The sequence below is a fragment of the Erinaceus europaeus genome, chromosome 12 (genome assembly GCF_950295315.1).
Source record: "Erinaceus europaeus chromosome 12, mEriEur2.1, whole genome shotgun sequence".
Lineage (NCBI taxonomy): Eukaryota > Metazoa > Chordata > Mammalia > Eulipotyphla > Erinaceidae > Erinaceus > Erinaceus europaeus.
In genome coordinates this window covers 99357371-99375368 of record NC_080173.1, presented here as the reverse complement: position 1 = coordinate 99375368, position 17998 = coordinate 99357371, and the positions used below count along the sequence as shown (strand labels likewise).

Genomic DNA, 17998 nt, shown 5'->3' with positions numbered 1-17998 from the left:
CTCCAGGGCCTCTCTTCCAGTTCACTTCGGCTTAGGCTATTGGGAAGCTGACAGGGTGTGTATGTGTGTGTTTGGATTCAAGCAAGCACTCTCGACCTGAAAGCTCTGGGACCCATCCCCACAACTGTCTGAAGGTCGGTCTTCCTGCCCCGGGAGAGTTCACCTGGTGGGGAGCCTGCTTGGCCAAGCAAAATCCCATATTCCACAGGGGGACACGGCGGCACTGGGGGTGGGCTTTGGTGCTTTGTGTGTGTCTGTCTCTCTCTTTGAGAAAGTCAGCTCAGAAGGGTGAAGCTCCAGCAATGCTGCTGCCCAGGCTGCCCTCTGGAAGGGTCCAGAAGGTAGGGGGGCAGCTCTGGGGGCAGGCACTCAGGCCCGTCTCCCATCAGCCCCCACCCTACGATCACACAAGAGCGGTACAGCCAGCCGCAGGCACTGCCCACCCCGCTCCTTCTCTGACCTTCCGTTTGCCAACGTGCACATGCACCCCCTCCCCAGGCACGAGCCCCTGGCTCCAGGCGTTCCGGGGGTCATGTCCGCCAGAAGCAAGCATTCTCTATCAACTCCCCTACTCGGCAACCACATGCTGTCTTGCACTTACTGAAATCATGCTTGTTACCATTCTTACGCCGCATCATTGATGGGGTGCAGCTCCCAGCCTAGACCATAAGCTGCTTGAGGGTAGGACTGTGGCTTTTATCTCTTTTGAATCCCCCCGCAGTGTCCAGAACGGCGCCCGGCACAGAGCAGAGAGATGCTCGAGAAATGGTGGTTGGTGGTGACGGTCATGGCTGAAAGTCAGAGGGTGGCGGAATCTCCACGTGGGGGTCCATCTTCTGTCACTACCGAGAGGGGCAGACAAGGTCACTCTTCTCCCGCACCGCCTCCGACCCGAGCCCACAGCTCTTCCAGGAAGACCTGGTTGCGGCAGGCTGCAGGCACCATTTGTGAGAAACCGGTTCCGCCCCTCAGCACACCCCAGAAGCGTTTTCAGTAATGCTTCTCCTCAGGACTCTGTGGCAAATGTCCTTCATGGATACCGACCTTATACAGTTGTGGTGTAAATTACCAAGCTTTTTTTTTTTTTTTTTTTTTAATTTCTTTATTGGGGGATTAATGGCTTACAATCAACAGTAAAACACAATAATAGACTGTACATGCATAGCATCTCCACTTAACAATACAACCCCCACTAGGTCCTCCTCTGCCATCACGCTGCAGGGCCTGGGCCCTCGCCCCACCCCAGCGCCCTTTACTTTGGTGCGGTACAATGAGCAAGCTTCTCGGTGGCCACCAGGAAGCCTCCCTGCGGGAGGCTCTCAGTTTCCTCATTTGCAGCAAGCACCCCTGAAGTCTCCATAAATGGAGACAAATGTCTCTTGGGATATTAGACCCTGGGCGGCCTCTACCTCCCAGTGCTCCTGCACAGAGCAAGAACTCTCAAAGTATGGACCCCAACAGGGTCCAAACCGTCTGGCTTTGGGCTAAGCAGTACTGAGACCCAGTCACCTAATATGCCGGATCTCTTTGTGGAGTCTGGGAAGAAGTGGCGCTTGGGCCCACCCCATGCCTGCCTACTCGGGAGAGGTTTCCTCCATCTGTAAAGCGAAGGACATGGACTGCCGATCCTCAAGGCCCCTCCACTTCAAAAACCAATGAATGGGGACCAGGTGGTGGCGCACCTGGCTGAGCGTGCATGTGACAGTGCACAAGGACCCAGGTTCCAGCCCCCTGTCCCCACCTGCAGGGGAAAAGCTTTGTGAGTGGTGAAGCAGGGCTGCAGGTGTCTTTCCTTCTTGATTTCTGGCTGTCTCTATCTAATATAGTTAAAAAAAATTTATTTTGATATATATGTATTTTCTAAAAAAAAATAAATAAGGAATACCAATGAATGCAGAAGAGTCAAGACTTCTTACTTCCCTGGGCAGACGACCCCATCAATGTGTCCTGGAATCCCCCTCCCAGAGCCCTGCCCCACTAGGAATGGATCCACCTGCCAACACCCACGTCCAGCGGAGAAGCAGTGACAGAAGCCAGACCTCCCACCTCCTGCTCCCCATAAGGAATTTGGGTCCCTGCCCCCAGAGGGGTCAAGAATTGGGGAACTTCCCATGCGGGGGGTGGGACAGGGAACTCTGGCGGTGGGAACTGTGTGGAACTGTGCTCCCGTGATCTTACAGTCTTGTTCATCATTGTTAAATCACTAATAAAAAATTTAAAAAGGGGAGGCGGGCGGTAGCGCAGCGGGTTAAGCGCAGGTGGCGCGAAGCACAGGGACCGGCGTGAGGATCCCGGTTCGAGCCCCCCGGCTCCCCACCTGCAGGGGAGTCGCTTCCCAAGCGGTGAAGCAGGTCTGCAGGCGTCTGTCTTTCTCTCCCCTCTCTCTGTCTTCCCCTCCTCTCTCCATGTCTCTCTGAACTATCCAGCAACGACGACATCAACAACAATAATAACTGCAACAATAAAACAAGGGCAACAAAAGCGAATAAATAAAATAAATATTAAAAAATTTTAAAAAGACTTCCAGCCCCCTGCCGGCATGAAGACCTGCCCTGAGCCCCCTGCCACTGGACCCGAAGCCCCTGACCCCCAGATCCGTTGAAAAGGGGCCCCAGGAGCCCTGCGCCCAGGCTTCATCCATCACGGACTAAGCAAGCAGGGGGGGCTTCGAGTGAACCAGGACCCGGGGCCCGACCGCAAGCCCCTCTAGGCCTCCTGCCCCGACCCCGACCCCGACCCCGACCCCGACCCCGACGGCGGGTGGCTCCGACTCACCGCGGCCGAAGCATCAGCCCTGGCGGCGCGCCCCGCAGCCCGGCTGTGTACACAGTCACCATGGCAACCGGCCGCTTCCGGCGAGCGCGGGAGCCCGGGCTGGGGGGCGGAAGTGGAGCCGCGGCGCTCGGCCGAGAGCCGGCTGAGATCAGAGCGGGGCCCAGGAGACGGGAAATGGGGAGCGTGAACCTCCTGGGAAGGTCGCGGCGGCCGCAGGCGCGGGGCCGGCGTCGCCCGGGAGAGCGAGCCGAGGGGGGGGGGGGGGTCGTGGCGCCCGGAAGCGGGGCAGCGGGACTTCCGGCGCGGGCAGCGGGACTTCCGGCGCGGGCAGCGGGCGACTACGGCGGCCGCGCGGGCTCTGCGGGCCCAGCCCGGCCCTCCGCGCCCCGCCCGCGTCGCCTTCCAGCCGGCCGGCCAGGCCTGCGCAGTCGCGGCGGGGAAGATGGTGGAGGACGGCGCCGAGGAGCTGGAGGACCTGGTGCACTTCTCCGTGTCCGAGTTGCCCAGTCGCGGCTACGGCGTCATGGAGGAGATCCGGCGGCAGGGCAAGCTGTGCGACGTGACGCTCAAGGTGCCGCGGGGCCGGCGGGACGGGGCGGCGACCGGGGACGGCGGGGTGCGGGCGGTGCGGGGCCGGGCGGCCGGCCGGAGGGAGCTGGCGAGGTGGCCGCGTCCGTCGCCGTCTGTCGCCGGGGAGCGGGAGCCCTGCGGCCCCTCCGTGGCGGCCGCTCTCGACAGCGGTCATCGGGGGGACACACGCTTCAGATCTGATGCACCGCGCGCGCCGCCAGGGAGAGAGGCAGAGAGCCCGGCGGCCGCGCTTCTCCACTCGCAGAGCTTCCCCCCTGCAGGCGGGGGGCCGGGGCTCGAACCCGCGTCCTTGCGCGCGGTGCCAGGCGCGCGGATGCCCCGCCCACGGACCCGACGGAGCAGGTGCCCCTGGGGGGTGGGGTCCCCGGGCGGGGCACCCAGGGCTTCGCGGACCCGGGTGGAGCCTGCCTGCCTCCGGCTCCTCCTGGGAGACGCCACTGCAGCTCAGCCCCTCCGCCCCCTCGGCCGGAGCCCCGGAACACTCAGCTGGAAAACACACAGAAGGCCATGCACGGGTCTTCTTGCACCTCTTCTTGATTTTATTTATTATTATTGTTGTTGTTGTTGTTGAACACTCAGCTGGAAAACACACAGAAGGCCATGCACGGGTCTTCTTGCACCTCTTCTTGATTTTATTTATTATTATTGTTGTTGTTGTTGTTGAACACTCAGCTGGAAAACACACAGAAGGCCATGCACGGGTCTTCTTGCACCTCTTCTTGATTTTATTTATTATTATTGTTGTTGTTGTTGTTGAACACTCAGCTGGAAAACACACAGAAGGCCATGCACGGGTCTTCTTGCACCTCTTCTTGATTTTATTTATTATTATTATTGTTGAACACTCAGCTGGAAAACACACAGAAGGCCATGCACGGGTCTTCTTGCACCTCTTCTTGATTTTATTTATTATTATTGTTGTTGTTGTTGTTGAACACTCAGCTGGAAAACACACAGAAGGCCATGCACGGGTCTTCTTGCACCTCTTCTTGATTTTATTTATTATTATTGTTGTTGTTGTTGTTGTTGAACACTCAGCTGGAAAACACACAGAAGGCCATGCACGGGTCTTCTTGCACCTCTTCTTGATTTTATTTATTATTATTGTTGTTGTTGTTGTTGAACACTCAGCTGGAAAACACACAGAAGGCCATGCACGGGTCTTCTTGCACCTCTTCTTGATTTTATTTATTATTGTTGTTGTTGTTGTTGTTGAACACTCAGCTGGAAAACACACAGAAGGCCATGCACGGGTCTTCTTGCACCTCTTCTTGATTTTATTTATTATTAGTGTTGTTGTTGTTGTTGAACACTCAGCTGGAAAACACACAGAAGGCCATGCACGGGTCTTCTTGCACCTCTTCTTGATTTTATTTATTATTATTATTGTTGAACACTCAGCTGGAAAACACACAGAAGGCCATGCACGGGTCTTCTTGCACCTCTTCTTGATTTTATTTATTATTATTGTTGTTGTTGTTGTTGAACACTCAGCTGGAAAACACACAGAAGGCCATGCACGGGTCTTCTTGCACCTCTTCTTGATTTTATTTATTATTATTGTTGTTGTTGTTGTTGAACACTCAGCTGGAAAACACACAGAAGGCCATGCACGGGTCTTCTTGCACCTCTTCTTGATTTTATTTATTATTATTGTTGTTGTTGTTGTTGAACACTCAGCTGGAAAACACACAGAAGGCCATGCACGGGTCTTCTTGCACCTCTTCTTGATTTTATTTATTATTATTGTTGTTGAACACTCAGCTGGAAAACACACAGAAGGCCATGCACGGGTCTTCTTGCACCTCTTCTTGATTTTATTTATTATTGTTGTTGTTGTTGTTGTTGAACACTCAGCTGGAAAACACACAGAAGGCCATGCACGGGTCTTCTTGCACCTCTTCTTGATTTTATTTATTATTAGTGTTGTTGTTGTTGTTGAACACTCAGCTGGAAAACACACAGAAGGCCATGCACGGGTCTTCTTGCACCTCTTCTTGATTTTATTTATTATTATTATTGTTGAACACTCAGCTGGAAAACACACAGAAGGCCATGCACGGGTCTTCTTGCACCTCTTCTTGATTTTATTTATTATTATTGTTGTTGTTGTTGTTGAACACTCAGCTGGAAAACACACAGAAGGCCATGCACGGGTCTTCTTGCACCTCTTCTTGATTTTATTTATTATTATTGTTGTTGAACACTCAGCTGGAAAACACACAGAAGGCCATGCACGGGTCTTCTTGCACCTCTTCTTGATTTTATTTATTATTATTGTTGTTGTTGTTGTTGAACACTCAGCTGGAAAACACACAGAAGGCCATGCACGGGTCTTCTTGCACCTCTTCTTGATTTTATTTATTTATTATTGTTGTTGTTGTTGTTGTTGAACACTCAGCTGGAAAACACACAGAAGGCCATGCACGGGTCTTCTTGCACCTCTTCTTGATTTTATTTATTGTTGTTGTTGTTGTTGTTGTTGTTGTTTTATTGCCAGGGTTATCGCTGGGGCCCGGCGCCCGCACTATGAGTCCACTGCTCCTGGAGGCCGTATTTCCCATTTTTGTTGCTGGATAGGACAGAGAGAAATGGAGAGAGGAGGGGAAGACAGAGAGGGGGAGAGAAAGACAGACGCCTGCAGACCTGCTTCACCGCCTGGGAAGCGACTCCCCTGCAGGTGGGGAGCCAGGGGGCTCGAACCCAGATCCTTACCCCCGTCAGGTCCTTGTGCTTGGCGCCATGTGCGCTTAAGCCACTGTGCTACCACTTGACCTCGTTTTAAAATTTACTTTTTTAAAAAAAAAAAAAAGAATTTATTTATTTATTCATGAGAAAGACAGGAGGAGAGAAAGAACCAGACATCACTCCGGTACATGTGCTGCCGGGGATCGAACTCAGGACCTCATGCTTGAGAGTCTAGTGCCTTAGCCGCTGCGCCACCCCCTGGACCACTGAAATTTACTTTTTACCAGAGCAAAAAGTGGTGCAGGGGATTGTACTTCGGACTTTGTATTTTTTTTTTTTTTTTTAGTATTTTTATTTGTTACTGGATAGAGACAGAAATTGAAGGGGGGAGAGACACCTGCAGCCCTGCTCCACCACTCATGAGGCTTTCCCCCTGCATGTGGGGACCAGGGGCTTGAACCCGGACCTTGCACACAGTGATGTGTGCACTTAACCAGGTGCGCCACACCCCCCACCCCACACCCCTGGCCCGTGCTCGTCTTTTTTTGTAGGGCTAGGGGAACTTTACCGAGCCTTCAGGAGACATTGAGTAGAGTGGTTGGGAGATTGAAGGATTTGTATTAAAGTCCTCGTTGTAACCCGGGATAAATGACCTGATCTCTCTCTAAGTTGATTGTTAATTCTCCCCCACTGGTGGGGGGGGGCGGTTAAGTGTGAAATGCAGTGGCTGGCACTTTGAAGGACTCCTGAGGGAGGGAGATTCGTTTCCCAGAAGAGGAATGAAGTGACAGGAGAGGGCAAAGGATTGTCAGCGGTTTTAAGAAATGAGCTGGACAGCAGCCGGGGGAGCATAGCAGGTAGAGTGACCCAGTTGCTAGCAGGAGGCCCCGAGTTTGATCCCTGGCACCACACGTTCCAGTGATGTCCTGCTTCTCTCTCCTTAATAGTTAAATCAGTTTTTAGGGAGCTGGGTGGTGGTGCACCCCAGTTGAGAGCACACTTAATTTTGTTTGTTTTTTTAAATTTTTTTTCTCTTTTGTTGCCCTTGTTGTTTATCGTTGTTGTTGTTGTTATTGCCGTCGTTGTTGGATATTGATGTTGTTGTTGCCACATAGGACAGAGAGAAATGGTGAAAGGAGGGGAAGTGAACTAGGGAAAGCTCGTAGGCAGAGAAAAATAGCTTGATACTTCTACATAAATCCAAGCGGTGGATTCTGTTTCTGTATTTAATGCAAATATGGCCTATAACAATCATTTAACATAAAAATTCTAGTGTGGGGAGTCGGGCGGTAGTGCAGTGGGTTAAGCGCACGTGGTGCAAAGCGCCAAGGACAGGTGCATAAAGATCCCGGTTCCAGCCCCCGGCTCCCCACCTGCAGGGGAGTCGCTTCCCAGGCAGTGAAGCAGGTCTGCAGGTGTCTGTCTTTCTCTCCCCCTCTCCTCCCCTCCTCTCTCCATTTCTCTCTGTCCTATCCAACAACGACGACATTAGTAACAACAACAATAATAACTACAGCAACAATAAAAAAAAATAAGGGCAACAAAAAGGAAATAAATACTTAAAAGAAATTCTAGCGTGACTTTTTTCATTAAACTTTTTTCTTTTAAGAGGGCAGGTTAATTATAAGAGGTAATTCCTGCTGAGAGTGGCCATCTAAATTGGTGTAGTGGCTGTGCAAAGACAGTCTCATACCTGAGGCTTTGAAGTCCCAGGTTCAATCCCCCCGCACCACCATAAGCCAGAGCTGAGCAGCACTCTGGCAGAAATGAATAAATAAATAAATAAATAAATAAATAAATTGGCTTGGGGCTTGAAAGATCTGGGACATAAGGCCCGATACAGAGGTGATGGGGCTAGAAGGTTTGGGTTTTCGAGCACCTGGCAGGTTGGTTTTCTACGTCATCTGAGTAGTGTGAGGGCCGGGTAGAGATGGTAGTGATGGCTCTGATGCTGCTGGAACCATGGAGACACGGCGCAAGCTGCCGCATTTGCTCCCTTTCATCACAACTGCTCTGGGAAAATAGGGTTTGGTCTGTCCTCTTTCAGAGGTGTGCGTGTACTTTGCTTAGATCAGGGTGATTCTCTCAGGCTGTCTTGACACTGGCAAGCTGGTTGGGACCCTCTGGGTGAGCACGGGGCTATTGCTGAGCGGTTGGGCTCGCAGACCTTAGCGGGCGCTGGGATCATCTGGCTGCCTCGGTGAGAAACACCGATTGTGGGGCCTTAACTCCAGCATGCCTTGTTCAGATGTCCTGGCAGAGGACGAAGACTTCACAGCTCTGCTGTGTGCCCCAGCTCTGGGTGGTGGACCTGCCCCTTTCAGTGAGATGTGTCCAGAGCTCATGCTGCTCCCCCCAGCTCCTGCGGTGGAATAAGCCACGCACGTCCCGGTGGGAGGACACTGCGCTGCTCCGCGCTGCGCTGACTCGCCCCGCGTCCCACCGAATGTCCCGGCCTTGTCAGCAGCGCTGCCCTGGTGACCGCGTCTGAAGTCCCCGGTTCTTCCTGTCTAGGAGCAAACCTCCAGGCTTCAGCCGGGACAGTGGCAGAGCAGCAGCTTAGCTGGCAGACAGTGCTGCCTGTCCAGCCTTCCTGTGTCCACACTCGCCGAGGAACCGTGTCTCCAGCGTGCGAGTTTGAGGAGGGCTCTGCAGCAGCTTTGCCATCTTTCTGCTGCTTTTCCGCTACTGCTCATTCTCTGAGTTTTTTCCTTGCTTTTTAAACTTTGGTAACATATCTAACCTATGCTTTCTTTTTCATTACTTTCAAAGATTTATTTATTAACTTTAGTTTTTGAATTTTTAAAAATTTTTTATTTATAAAAGGGAAACATTGACTAAATCATAGGATAAGAGGGATACAACTTCACACAGTTCCCACCACCAGATCTCCGTATCCCATCCCCTCCCCTGATAGCTTTCCCATTCTCTATCCCTCTGGGAGCATGGACCCAGGGTCATTGTGGGATGCAGAAGGTGGGAGGTCTGCCTTCTGTAATTGCTTCCCCGCTGAACATGGGTGTTGGCAGGTGGATCCACACTCCCGGCCTGTCTCTCTCTTTCCCTAGTGGGGCGGGGCTCTGGGGAAGCAGAGCTCCAGGACACATTGGTGGGGTTGTCTGTCCAGGGAAGTCTGGTCAGCATCCTGCTGGCATCTGGAACTTGTGGCTGAAAAGAGAGTTAACATACGAAGCCAAACAAATTGTTGAACAATCCTGGACCTAAAGGCTGGAATAGTGCAGATGAAGAGTTGGGGGGTCCCTCCATTTTGTAGATAGCTAGTAGGCATATTTTAGGTATATTTCAAAGGGCCTGTGGCTATACTAGTTTTTTTTTCTTTTCTTTTCTTTTTTCTCCTGAGCCTGAAATCTGATATGCCAGTGGATCCAAGTTATTGTCTGGGGAGATGATATCATGGTTGGAAAAAGGACCAGAAAAGCTGGGTCAGGGAAGAGAGTAGCTCCCTAATATGGGAAAGGTGTATAAGTATTGTTGACTGTAAACCCCATCGATTTGATCTGATCTGGGGCCCATATTCAGCTTAGGAGCCTGTGTGACCTCTGCATCCCTGTAGATCTGAGCTCACATTCTGTGGTCATGAGCAGGAACATTCCAAGCTGCCCCAGTATCGACCCATCTTCCTCAGGTGTGGCACAGAGTATGTTATCCAGCCTCCCTTCCGAGGATGGAACAGTCTCTACCATTGTTGACCCAAGTTGAGGGCAAGGTCCTATGGGGGCCCACAAAGGGGCCTATTGTATTGTTCCTGATAGAGATGACCGGTAACAATGGAGAGAGGGATTTATTTGAGGTCTAGGCCCATTATGTCTGTTTGGGAATCTCAGGACTCCCCAGTTAGGACCCCAGTAGTTTTAAAATTTTATTTATCCGTTTATTAAATAGAGGCAGAAGTTGAGAGGGAAGGGAAAGATAAGCAGCGAGGGTGGGGGCCGGGCAGTAGCGCGACAGGTTGACCAAGGAGTGCAAAGCTCCCAGGGGAAGAGAAATGGAATGGTCAGGAAAGTGGCTCAGTGAGTAGAGTGCGCGACTTGCATGTACGGTCCTAGGTTCAGTCTCGGGCGCAATATAAGCCAGAGCGAGGCTCTTGTCTCTCTTCCGTAAATAACTAACTTGGGGTCTGGCAGTGGCACACCTAGTCGAGTGCTGATGTGGTGCTATGTGCCCTGTGCTTGGTAAGGCAGGCAGGCACTCCACTGGGTAAGCCACCTGCCAGCCCTCACCACACCTACTAAGTCAGGGATGATCTCCATCTTACAGATGACAGAACAATCTCCAGCATCCAAGGAATTTGCCTGCATCTTCACAGCTAAGAAGTGGCCTAGTCAGGACTCACACCCTGGCGGCTTGGCTTGAATCAGTACTGCATGACAACAACAACAAGGGCAGCAGAAATGGGAAAAACGGCCGCCAGGAGCAGTGGATTTGCAGTGCAGGCACCGAGCCCAGCAATAACCCTGGAGGCAACAAGAAAAGTGAGGGTCGGAGGGGGAGAGAGGCAGAGAGACGCTTAGCTCTGCAGGTGGGGCCTGGGTGCTCGCACACTGCAGTGTGTGCACTCTACAAGCCAAGCCGCCAGGCTGTGAGTGATTTGAGTTTGAGCTTGGTGATTTGTGTGCTATACCAGTTGCACCACCACCTGCCCTCCCTTACAGAAAGAAAGAGAGAGGGAGAGAGAGAAAGAGAAAGAGAAAGAAAGGGCGGAGTCAGACGTGTGAGGTCCCAGTACCCCGTTCCCACACACAAACCAGAGAGAGAGCTGAGGCTGCGTCAGTGTGACTGAATCCCCAGCGGCTGTGAGATCAGCCTGTAGCAGCACCTTATGCCAAAGCTAAGCAACACTCTGCTTTTTCTCCTTTACCGTAAGTGAGTGAATAAAGAAATGATGGGGGGGGGGGCGGTAGCGCAGCGGGTTAAGTCCACGTGGCGCCAAGCGCAGGGACTGGCATAAGGATCCCAGTTCGAGCCCCCGGCTCCCCACCTGCAGGGGAGTCGCTTCACAGGCGGTGAAGCAGGTCTGCAGGTGTCTGTCTTTCTCTCCCCCTCTCTGTCTTCCCCTCCTCTCTCCATGTCTCTCTGTCCTATTTAACAACAAACGACATCAACAACAACAATAATAACCACAACAAGGCTACAGCAACAAGGACAACAAAGGGGGAAAATATATATATTTCTCTTTTACTTTTTAACATCTGTGAAGCCACTCCCCTGCAGGTGGGGAGCCGGGGGCTCGAACTGGGGTCCTGATGCTTGTCCATGAGCTTTGCGGCACATGCGCTTAACCCGCTGCGCTACCGCCTGACCCCCTCTCATTTACTTTAAAAAAATTTTTAAACTAGGATAATGTTTGACTTTATTTTTTTTCCACACCCCCCCTTTTCTTCCCTTTACTTGTTAGGACAGAGAAATTGAGAGGGGAGGGGGAGATAGAGAGGGAGAGAGACAGAGAGAGACACCTGCAGTACTTGCTTCACCACTCACAAAGCTGCCCCTCTGCAGGTGGGGAGTTGGGGCCTAAACGCGGGTCCTTATGCATGGTGATGTCCACTTAACCAGGTGTGCCACCACCCAGCTGCCTATTGAGGGTGTGTTTTTTTTTTTTTTAAGATTTTATTTATTTATTAATGAGGAAGATAGGCAGAGAAAGAAAGAACCAGACATCACTCTGGTACATGTGCTGCCGGGGATCAAACTCAGGACCTCATGCTTGAGAGTCCAGTGCTGTATCCACTACGCCACCTCCCGGACCACTTGAATTTATTTTTTTTATTGCCACCAGTGTTGTGGCTTGTGGCCTGCATGATGAAGCCACTGATCTTTTTTCTTTATTTTTGCATTTTCTTTTTCTTCTCTTTCTTTTTTCTTTTTTCTTTTTTGATAGGACAGATAGAAACTGAGAGGGGAAAGGGAGATAGACATGCAAAGAAAAAGAGAAACACCTTCAGACCTGCTTCACCACTTGTGAAGCGTCCCTCCTGCAGGTGGGAGAGCAACTCGAACCTGGGTCTTCATGCCTGGTGATGTGTACACTTAGCCAGGCGCACCTCTGCCCAGCAGCCTTGCGAATCTTAAAAGCACTTCCGAGAGGGGAGGCTTCCATTAGTCAGTACCCTGGGAGCAGTGGTGGCATGAACTCTCAGTAGGCAGCACATGCTTGTGGTAGTGATTTCCTGGGTTTCAGTCAAGGGAAAGTCAGTCTGTACGTAGGGTCAGCCACTCTGAATTTGTCTCAGCTTTAATGAATTCTGGGTGGTTTCATCTGGACATGGTGTCATTGCCTTCACAATAAACGGCTCTGCTTCAGCTGCTTGGGTTTTGCAGAGGAGGACTTAGTCCCCAGGGTCTCCTTCAAGATCACAGACTGAGTCCGGCAGAGTCAGGAGCGGACACTGGGATCCATACTCTGGGCAAGTTCCTGTTCTCCTGCCCTGCTGCCTCATCAGCGTTGAACCTTGATTTGATCTCAGCTACAGGTCTGTGAGCTAATCTCCTCTCGTGAGCTGTCTCATCTTTAGCAGCATGGCGTCTTTCCTGTCTTCCAGAATTTTGTTTTTAATTTTTTTATATTTACTTATTTATTTTCCCTTTGGTTGCCATTGTTTTTTATTGTTGCTATAGTTATTATTGTTGTTGTTATTGATGTCGTTGTTGTTGGATAGGACAAAGAGAAATGGAGAGAGGAGAGAGAAAGACAGACACCTGCAGACGTGCTTCACCACCTGTGAAGCGACTCCCCAGCAGGTGGGGAGCCGGGGCTCGAACCGGGATCGTTAGGCTGGTCCTTGCGCTTTGTGCCACCTGTACCGCCCAACTCTTGTCTGCCAGAATTTTAAGGAGAGTGTGAAAGTCTGTATTAGTAATTATGTTACAGTCTCAGAATTCACTACCTTGAACCTTGTTCAATTTTCTTTTTGGAAAAATATGAAACTTGAATTTCTTAGGCCTCTGTTGGGTAGTTGGGTAGAGACATAACATAAATAGGCAATGCCTAGGCTTTTTTTTTTTTTTTTTTTTGAGGAAGAGTAAGTTTATTAGGGTTTAGTCTAATGAGGCATGAAGTGGAGCAGTCAGGGAGGGCGATCTGAACACTCATGCTGTTGGAATCAGTCATTTAAGTGTCTGCCAAGAATAAATGGAAAGAGCGAGAATGGGGCTCAAGCCACATCTGCCTGAGTAGGTGGGACCAGCGAATTTGCAGGCTCCCCAGATTCAGTGAATATTTTCTGCTTATTGTCAGGTCAAAACCCACCAGATTTAGATATTTTCTCCTCATCTCACATACATATATTTTTTTCTTTATGAGAGTAGAATGGAGTCTCCAGATCTGCATGCAATTTGCTGACGCATCAGCCTAGGTGAACACACACACATACACACACACACACACACACACACACACACACTATTTTTGTGGCTACTAACAAGTGGTTCCTCGAGGCTCTGCTGGCAGCAGTCTTCCCATTCTTTCCCCAAGGCTCCACCTGAGGTTTGAATCCTGATCTGAGAGCTCAGCCTCCGAGAGAAGCATCTTCATCTTTCCTGTGGGTGGAAGACACCGTGTCAGCAGATGCCCTTGACACACCGGGTCAGCGCACGAGGCTTTGACTGAGACTTCCTTCGAGAGCCAGACATTTTAGAATCTTGCTTGATTGGTTGTCACACTGATGTGGTGATGAAAGCCGGGTGGAGAAGGATGTGAGGTGTCAAGAAAGGGCGTGTCGGTGCACGCCTTCCTGCATTGTGTAGTGTCGTCCGGAAGCTCTAGTTGGAGAGCTACGGGAGTTGTAAAAGGAGCCATGAGAGGTCATCTACCAAAGCCACTCATGTACAGGTAACACTGACCCTGAGGTGTGCAAACATTAAGGGTTTTGCCCGAGCCAATGCTGTGCTGTCTGCAGTCTGACGCCCGCTAATTGATGGAGGCAATGCCTGTATAGCTCTGTCAGGTCACTCACCTGCTCTGCTGTTTGGATGGGGCAGAGGAACCAAGCTGCCTTTCTTTCTCTTAAACGCTATTATATCTGATAGAACAGAGATAAATTGAGAGGGAGACAGACACACACCTGCAGCCTTGCTTCACCACTCATGAAGATTTCCCCCTGCAGATGGGGGCTGGGGCTTGAACCCGGGTCCTGGTGCATAGTAATAGGTGCACTTAACCAGGTGCGCCACCAGCCAGCCCCTGAAAGCTGGTCTTTACTGTCATCTTGAGCGTGAATTGCAGTGATGTCCAAATGTGACAACACTGTTCTGTTTCAGGAGAAAGGAGAGATGTAGGTTTTTCTTTCTTCTTTTTTTTTCTTTTTTACTTTTTAAAATTTTTTTTATTTTACTTTTATTGGATAGGACAGAGAGAGAAATTGAGAGAGAAGGGGGAAGACAGAGGAGGCAAGAAAAACACCTGCAGACCTGCTTCGCCGCCTGCGAAGCGACTTCCCTGCAGGTGGGGAGCCGGGGGCTCGAACCAGGATCCTTATGCAGGTCCTTGAGCTTTGTGCCACGTGCGCTTAACCCGCTGCGTTACTGCCCAGCCCCCCCCGCTTATTTATTTATTTTTTTACCAGAGCACTGCTCAGCACTAGCTTATGGTGGTGTGGGGGGTCTGAACCTGGGACTTTGGAGCCTCAGGGATGAGAGTCTCTTTGTATAATCATTATGCTGTCTACCCCCACGAGACTTAGGCCTTTTTTAAAAAAATATTTACTTATTTATTCCCTTTTGTTGCTCTTGTTGCTTTATTGTTGTAATTATTATTGTCGCCGTTGTTAGCACAGAGAGAAATGGAAAGAGGAAGGGAAGACAGAGGGGGAGAGAAAGACAGACACCTGCAGACCTGCTTCACCGCCTGTGAAGCGACTCCCCTGCAGGTGGGGAGCCGGGGGCTCGAACTGGAATCCTTACGCCGTTCTTTGCGCTTTGTGCCACGTGCGCTTAACCCGCAGTGCTACCGCCCGGCAACCACCCCCCTCCTTTTTCTTTTTTCCTAACAAAAACATACTCCTTTTTAAGGATTTATTTATTATTGGGCCAGTAAAATAGCTCACTTGGATAGTGCACAGCTCTGCCACACGTGTGGCCCAGGTTCAAACCCAGCCCATACCACACTGAAGTGCTGGTTCTCTCTCTCTCTCTCTATCTCTATCTGTCTCTCGCTTTCTGAAAAAATCATCCTAGAGAGGTAAAGACTCAGTGATGACCAAAAAGAAAAAGAGATTTTTTTATTATTAGGAGAGGCAGAGGCCAGAGCTGCCCTCAGTTCTGACATAGAGTAGTGCTGGGGCTTGGCTCTGGGGCCTGGGGCCTCAGGCATGCAAATCCTGTGCCCACCCTCTCCTCAGTCTGAGAGCACACGCACACTTGTGCATACTGATACACACACATCATGGAGTGTATTGAAGAAGTGACTTTCTTCTTTTATTTATAAAAAGGAAACACTGACAAAGCCATAGGAGAAGAGGGGTACAACTCCACACAGTTCCCACCACCAGAACTCCGTGTCCCATCCCCTCCCCTGACAGCTTCCCTATTCTCTATCCCTCTGGGAGCATGGACCCAGGGTCATTGTGGGATGCAGAAGGTGGAAGGTCTGGCTTCTGTCATTGCTTCCCCGGTGAACATGGGCGTTGACTGGTCGGTCCATACTCCCAGTCTGTCCCTAGTAAGGCTGGGGCTCTGGGGAAGCGGAACTCCAGGGCACATTGGTGAGGTTGTCTGTCCAGGGAAGTCTGGTCGGCATCATGCTGGCATCTAGCACCTGGTGGCTGAAAAGAGAGTTAACATACAAAGCCAAACAAACTGTTGACCAGTCATGAACCTAAAGGCTGGAGTAGTGCAGTTGAAGAGTTGGGGGCTCTGTTTTGTAGAGAGCCAGTAGGCATATTTTAGTGACTTCTATGCAGCAGAAATTTGGTTTCGCTCTCTAAAGCCATCAGTCTCATTTCCTTTCTTTAAGCTACACTGTGGTTGATGCTTTCACGCTTGGACACTAACTGGATTGAGTGTCGGGACGTATGTTAGATGAAGGGAGTCTGAGGCATCTTGGAAAGTCAATTATGAACTCACCAGTACCCGTGGTTCACCCCGAGGCCTCTGGAGCCTGCTGAACTGGGAGGATGCTAAAAAGCTGTGTTTCGGGGGTCAGGCGGTAGGTAGCGCAGCAGGTTGGGCGTGCATGGTGCAAAGCACAAGGGCCGGCGTTGGAATCCCAGTTCGAGTCCCCCACTCCCCACCTGCAGGGGGGGTCGCTTCACAGGCGGTGAAGCAGGTCTGCAGGTGTCTATCTTTCTCTCCCCCTCTCTGTCTTCCCCTCCTCTCTTCATTTCTTTCTGTCCTATCCAACAATGAACTACATCAACAACAACAATAATAACCACAAGGGCAACAAAAGGTGGAGGAGGGAAAGGCCTCCAGGAGCAGTGGATTCATGGTGCAGGCACCGAGCCCCGGCAATAACCCTGGAGGCAAAAAAAACAAAGCTATGTTTGGATATACTGTTGTCATTATTTTTGCTTTATGAGGAGAGAGGAGAAAGAGAGCGAGAACATCACTGCACATGAGATGCTGGGATTGACCTCAGGGCCTCCGGCGTCAGAGGGCAGCGCCTCACCTACTGCACTGCCTCCTGGCTTGCTGAAGGCCCTTCTGAGAGTAGACAGTTCCTAGCTTCCTTTCGTACTTGAGACTCCGTTGTCGGCCCCTTGGCCACACCTGGTTGAGGTGTGGGCTGGTGATAGAAAACGAGGCCACCTGGAGGCACACCCAGCTGAGTGCCTACATGACCGCGCACAAGGCCCCGGGTTCAAATTCTGGTCCTCACCTGCAAGGAGGAAGCTTCACAAGTGGTGAGAGTGCTGCAGGTGTCTCACTTTCCTCCCTCGCCCCCCTCTTTTCAATTTCTCTCTGCCGTATCAAATGAGAGAGAAAAGAATGAATAAAGAAGTGAAAAGGAGACCATACTACTTTTATTTTTTTTAAGATTTATATGACTACAAGTTAATAGGAGTGTACATAAACACCATTACCACCACCAAAAAACTGTCCCATCCCCTCCCCTCCCCTCCCCTCCCCTCCCCACCCCCCAGTGAAGCCGAACATCCACCCTCACCCTCACCCTCACCCCAGAGATTTTTACTTTCATGCCCTACTCTGCACTCAGTCAATCCTGCTTTGAGTTTCCCTTTCTGTTCCTCTTTCTCAACTTCTGCTTCTGAGTGGGATCGTACTACTTTTCAAAAGATGCCTTCCTTGTCCCTACTAAATTAGAAGCATGGCATCTCGCTCCCTACTTTTGACTTGTTGGGTGTTGACAATCCTTTTGTCTCTGGTACGCAGCACCCAGCTGCCCCGTGCCTAGCTTAGGAATCCCTTTCCCACCCAGGCACCAATCACATCTCTGCCTGTTTCCAGTTGGGCCTGAGGGTGAGCCAAGGTGTGTGAGCCAGTCGGCAAGCACTTACTGAAAAGAGCCAAATGGTAAATATTTTAGAATTTGTGGGTCATTTCATTTCACTAGCAACTACTCAGCCCTGGCGTTGCAGTACTAAAGCAGCTGTACACAGGACATTAATTAACAGTTATGGCTGTGCTTCGGTAAGACTTCATTCACAGAACAAGATGGGCCAATCTGTTACTCCAGTGGGCTGATCCCTGTATGTGCTGCCTTAGGGCCCAGCTCAGACGTCCTAGCTTCAACACCATATCTCGGAATTGGAAACATCTCTGGTTCAAGTGAAGCACTTTCCTTCAGCTCTCTGCAGGTGACCAGTGCAACTGTCCTAGTTGGTGATTGAATAGCCCACATGGGAGAAATTACTGCTCAGTGTTGTGTCTCCTCTTGCAAGTCCTGTATCAGACACATTTCCAAGCATTGACTAGAGACGCCGTGCCCCTTTCTGTCTCAGTTGGAGCTGAGGGTGCTGAGCTGCTT

The 17998-nt window shown here is 50.8% G+C and overlaps 2 protein-coding genes across 9 annotated transcripts in view; one reads left to right on the top strand and one right to left on the bottom strand.

Moving 5' to 3' along the window:
* Positions 1-2945, bottom strand: part of KIF9 (kinesin family member 9) — a 63410-nt gene extending 60465 nt beyond the window's left edge. Inside the window, exon 1 of one of the 5 annotated variants that reach the window (XM_060204798.1) lies at positions 2776-2945. Coding sequence is in view for 3 of the 5 variants with exons in the window: in XM_007533969.3 (XP_007534031.2) it covers positions 602-638 (37 nt within the window). In the remaining 2 variants the exon portion in view is untranslated. Of the gene's footprint in view, positions 1-601; positions 680-2775 lie in introns of those variants that run through there. The other 4 variants (XM_016192898.2, XM_060204795.1, XM_007533969.3 and 1 more) reach the window with 4 other exon arrangements.
* A 119-nt stretch (positions 2946-3064) lies between these two features.
* Positions 3065-17998, top strand: part of KLHL18 (kelch like family member 18) — a 69182-nt gene continuing 54248 nt past the window's right edge. For 3 of the 4 annotated variants that reach the window (XM_060204801.1, XM_060204800.1, XM_060204799.1), the window contains exon 1: positions 3085-3346. In XM_060204801.1, coding sequence (XP_060060784.1) covers positions 3218-3346 — 129 coding nt within the window. In that variant the 5' untranslated portion in view covers positions 3085-3217. Of the gene's footprint in view, positions 3347-17998 lie in introns of all 4 variants that reach the window. The other variant, XM_060204802.1, reaches the window with a different exon arrangement.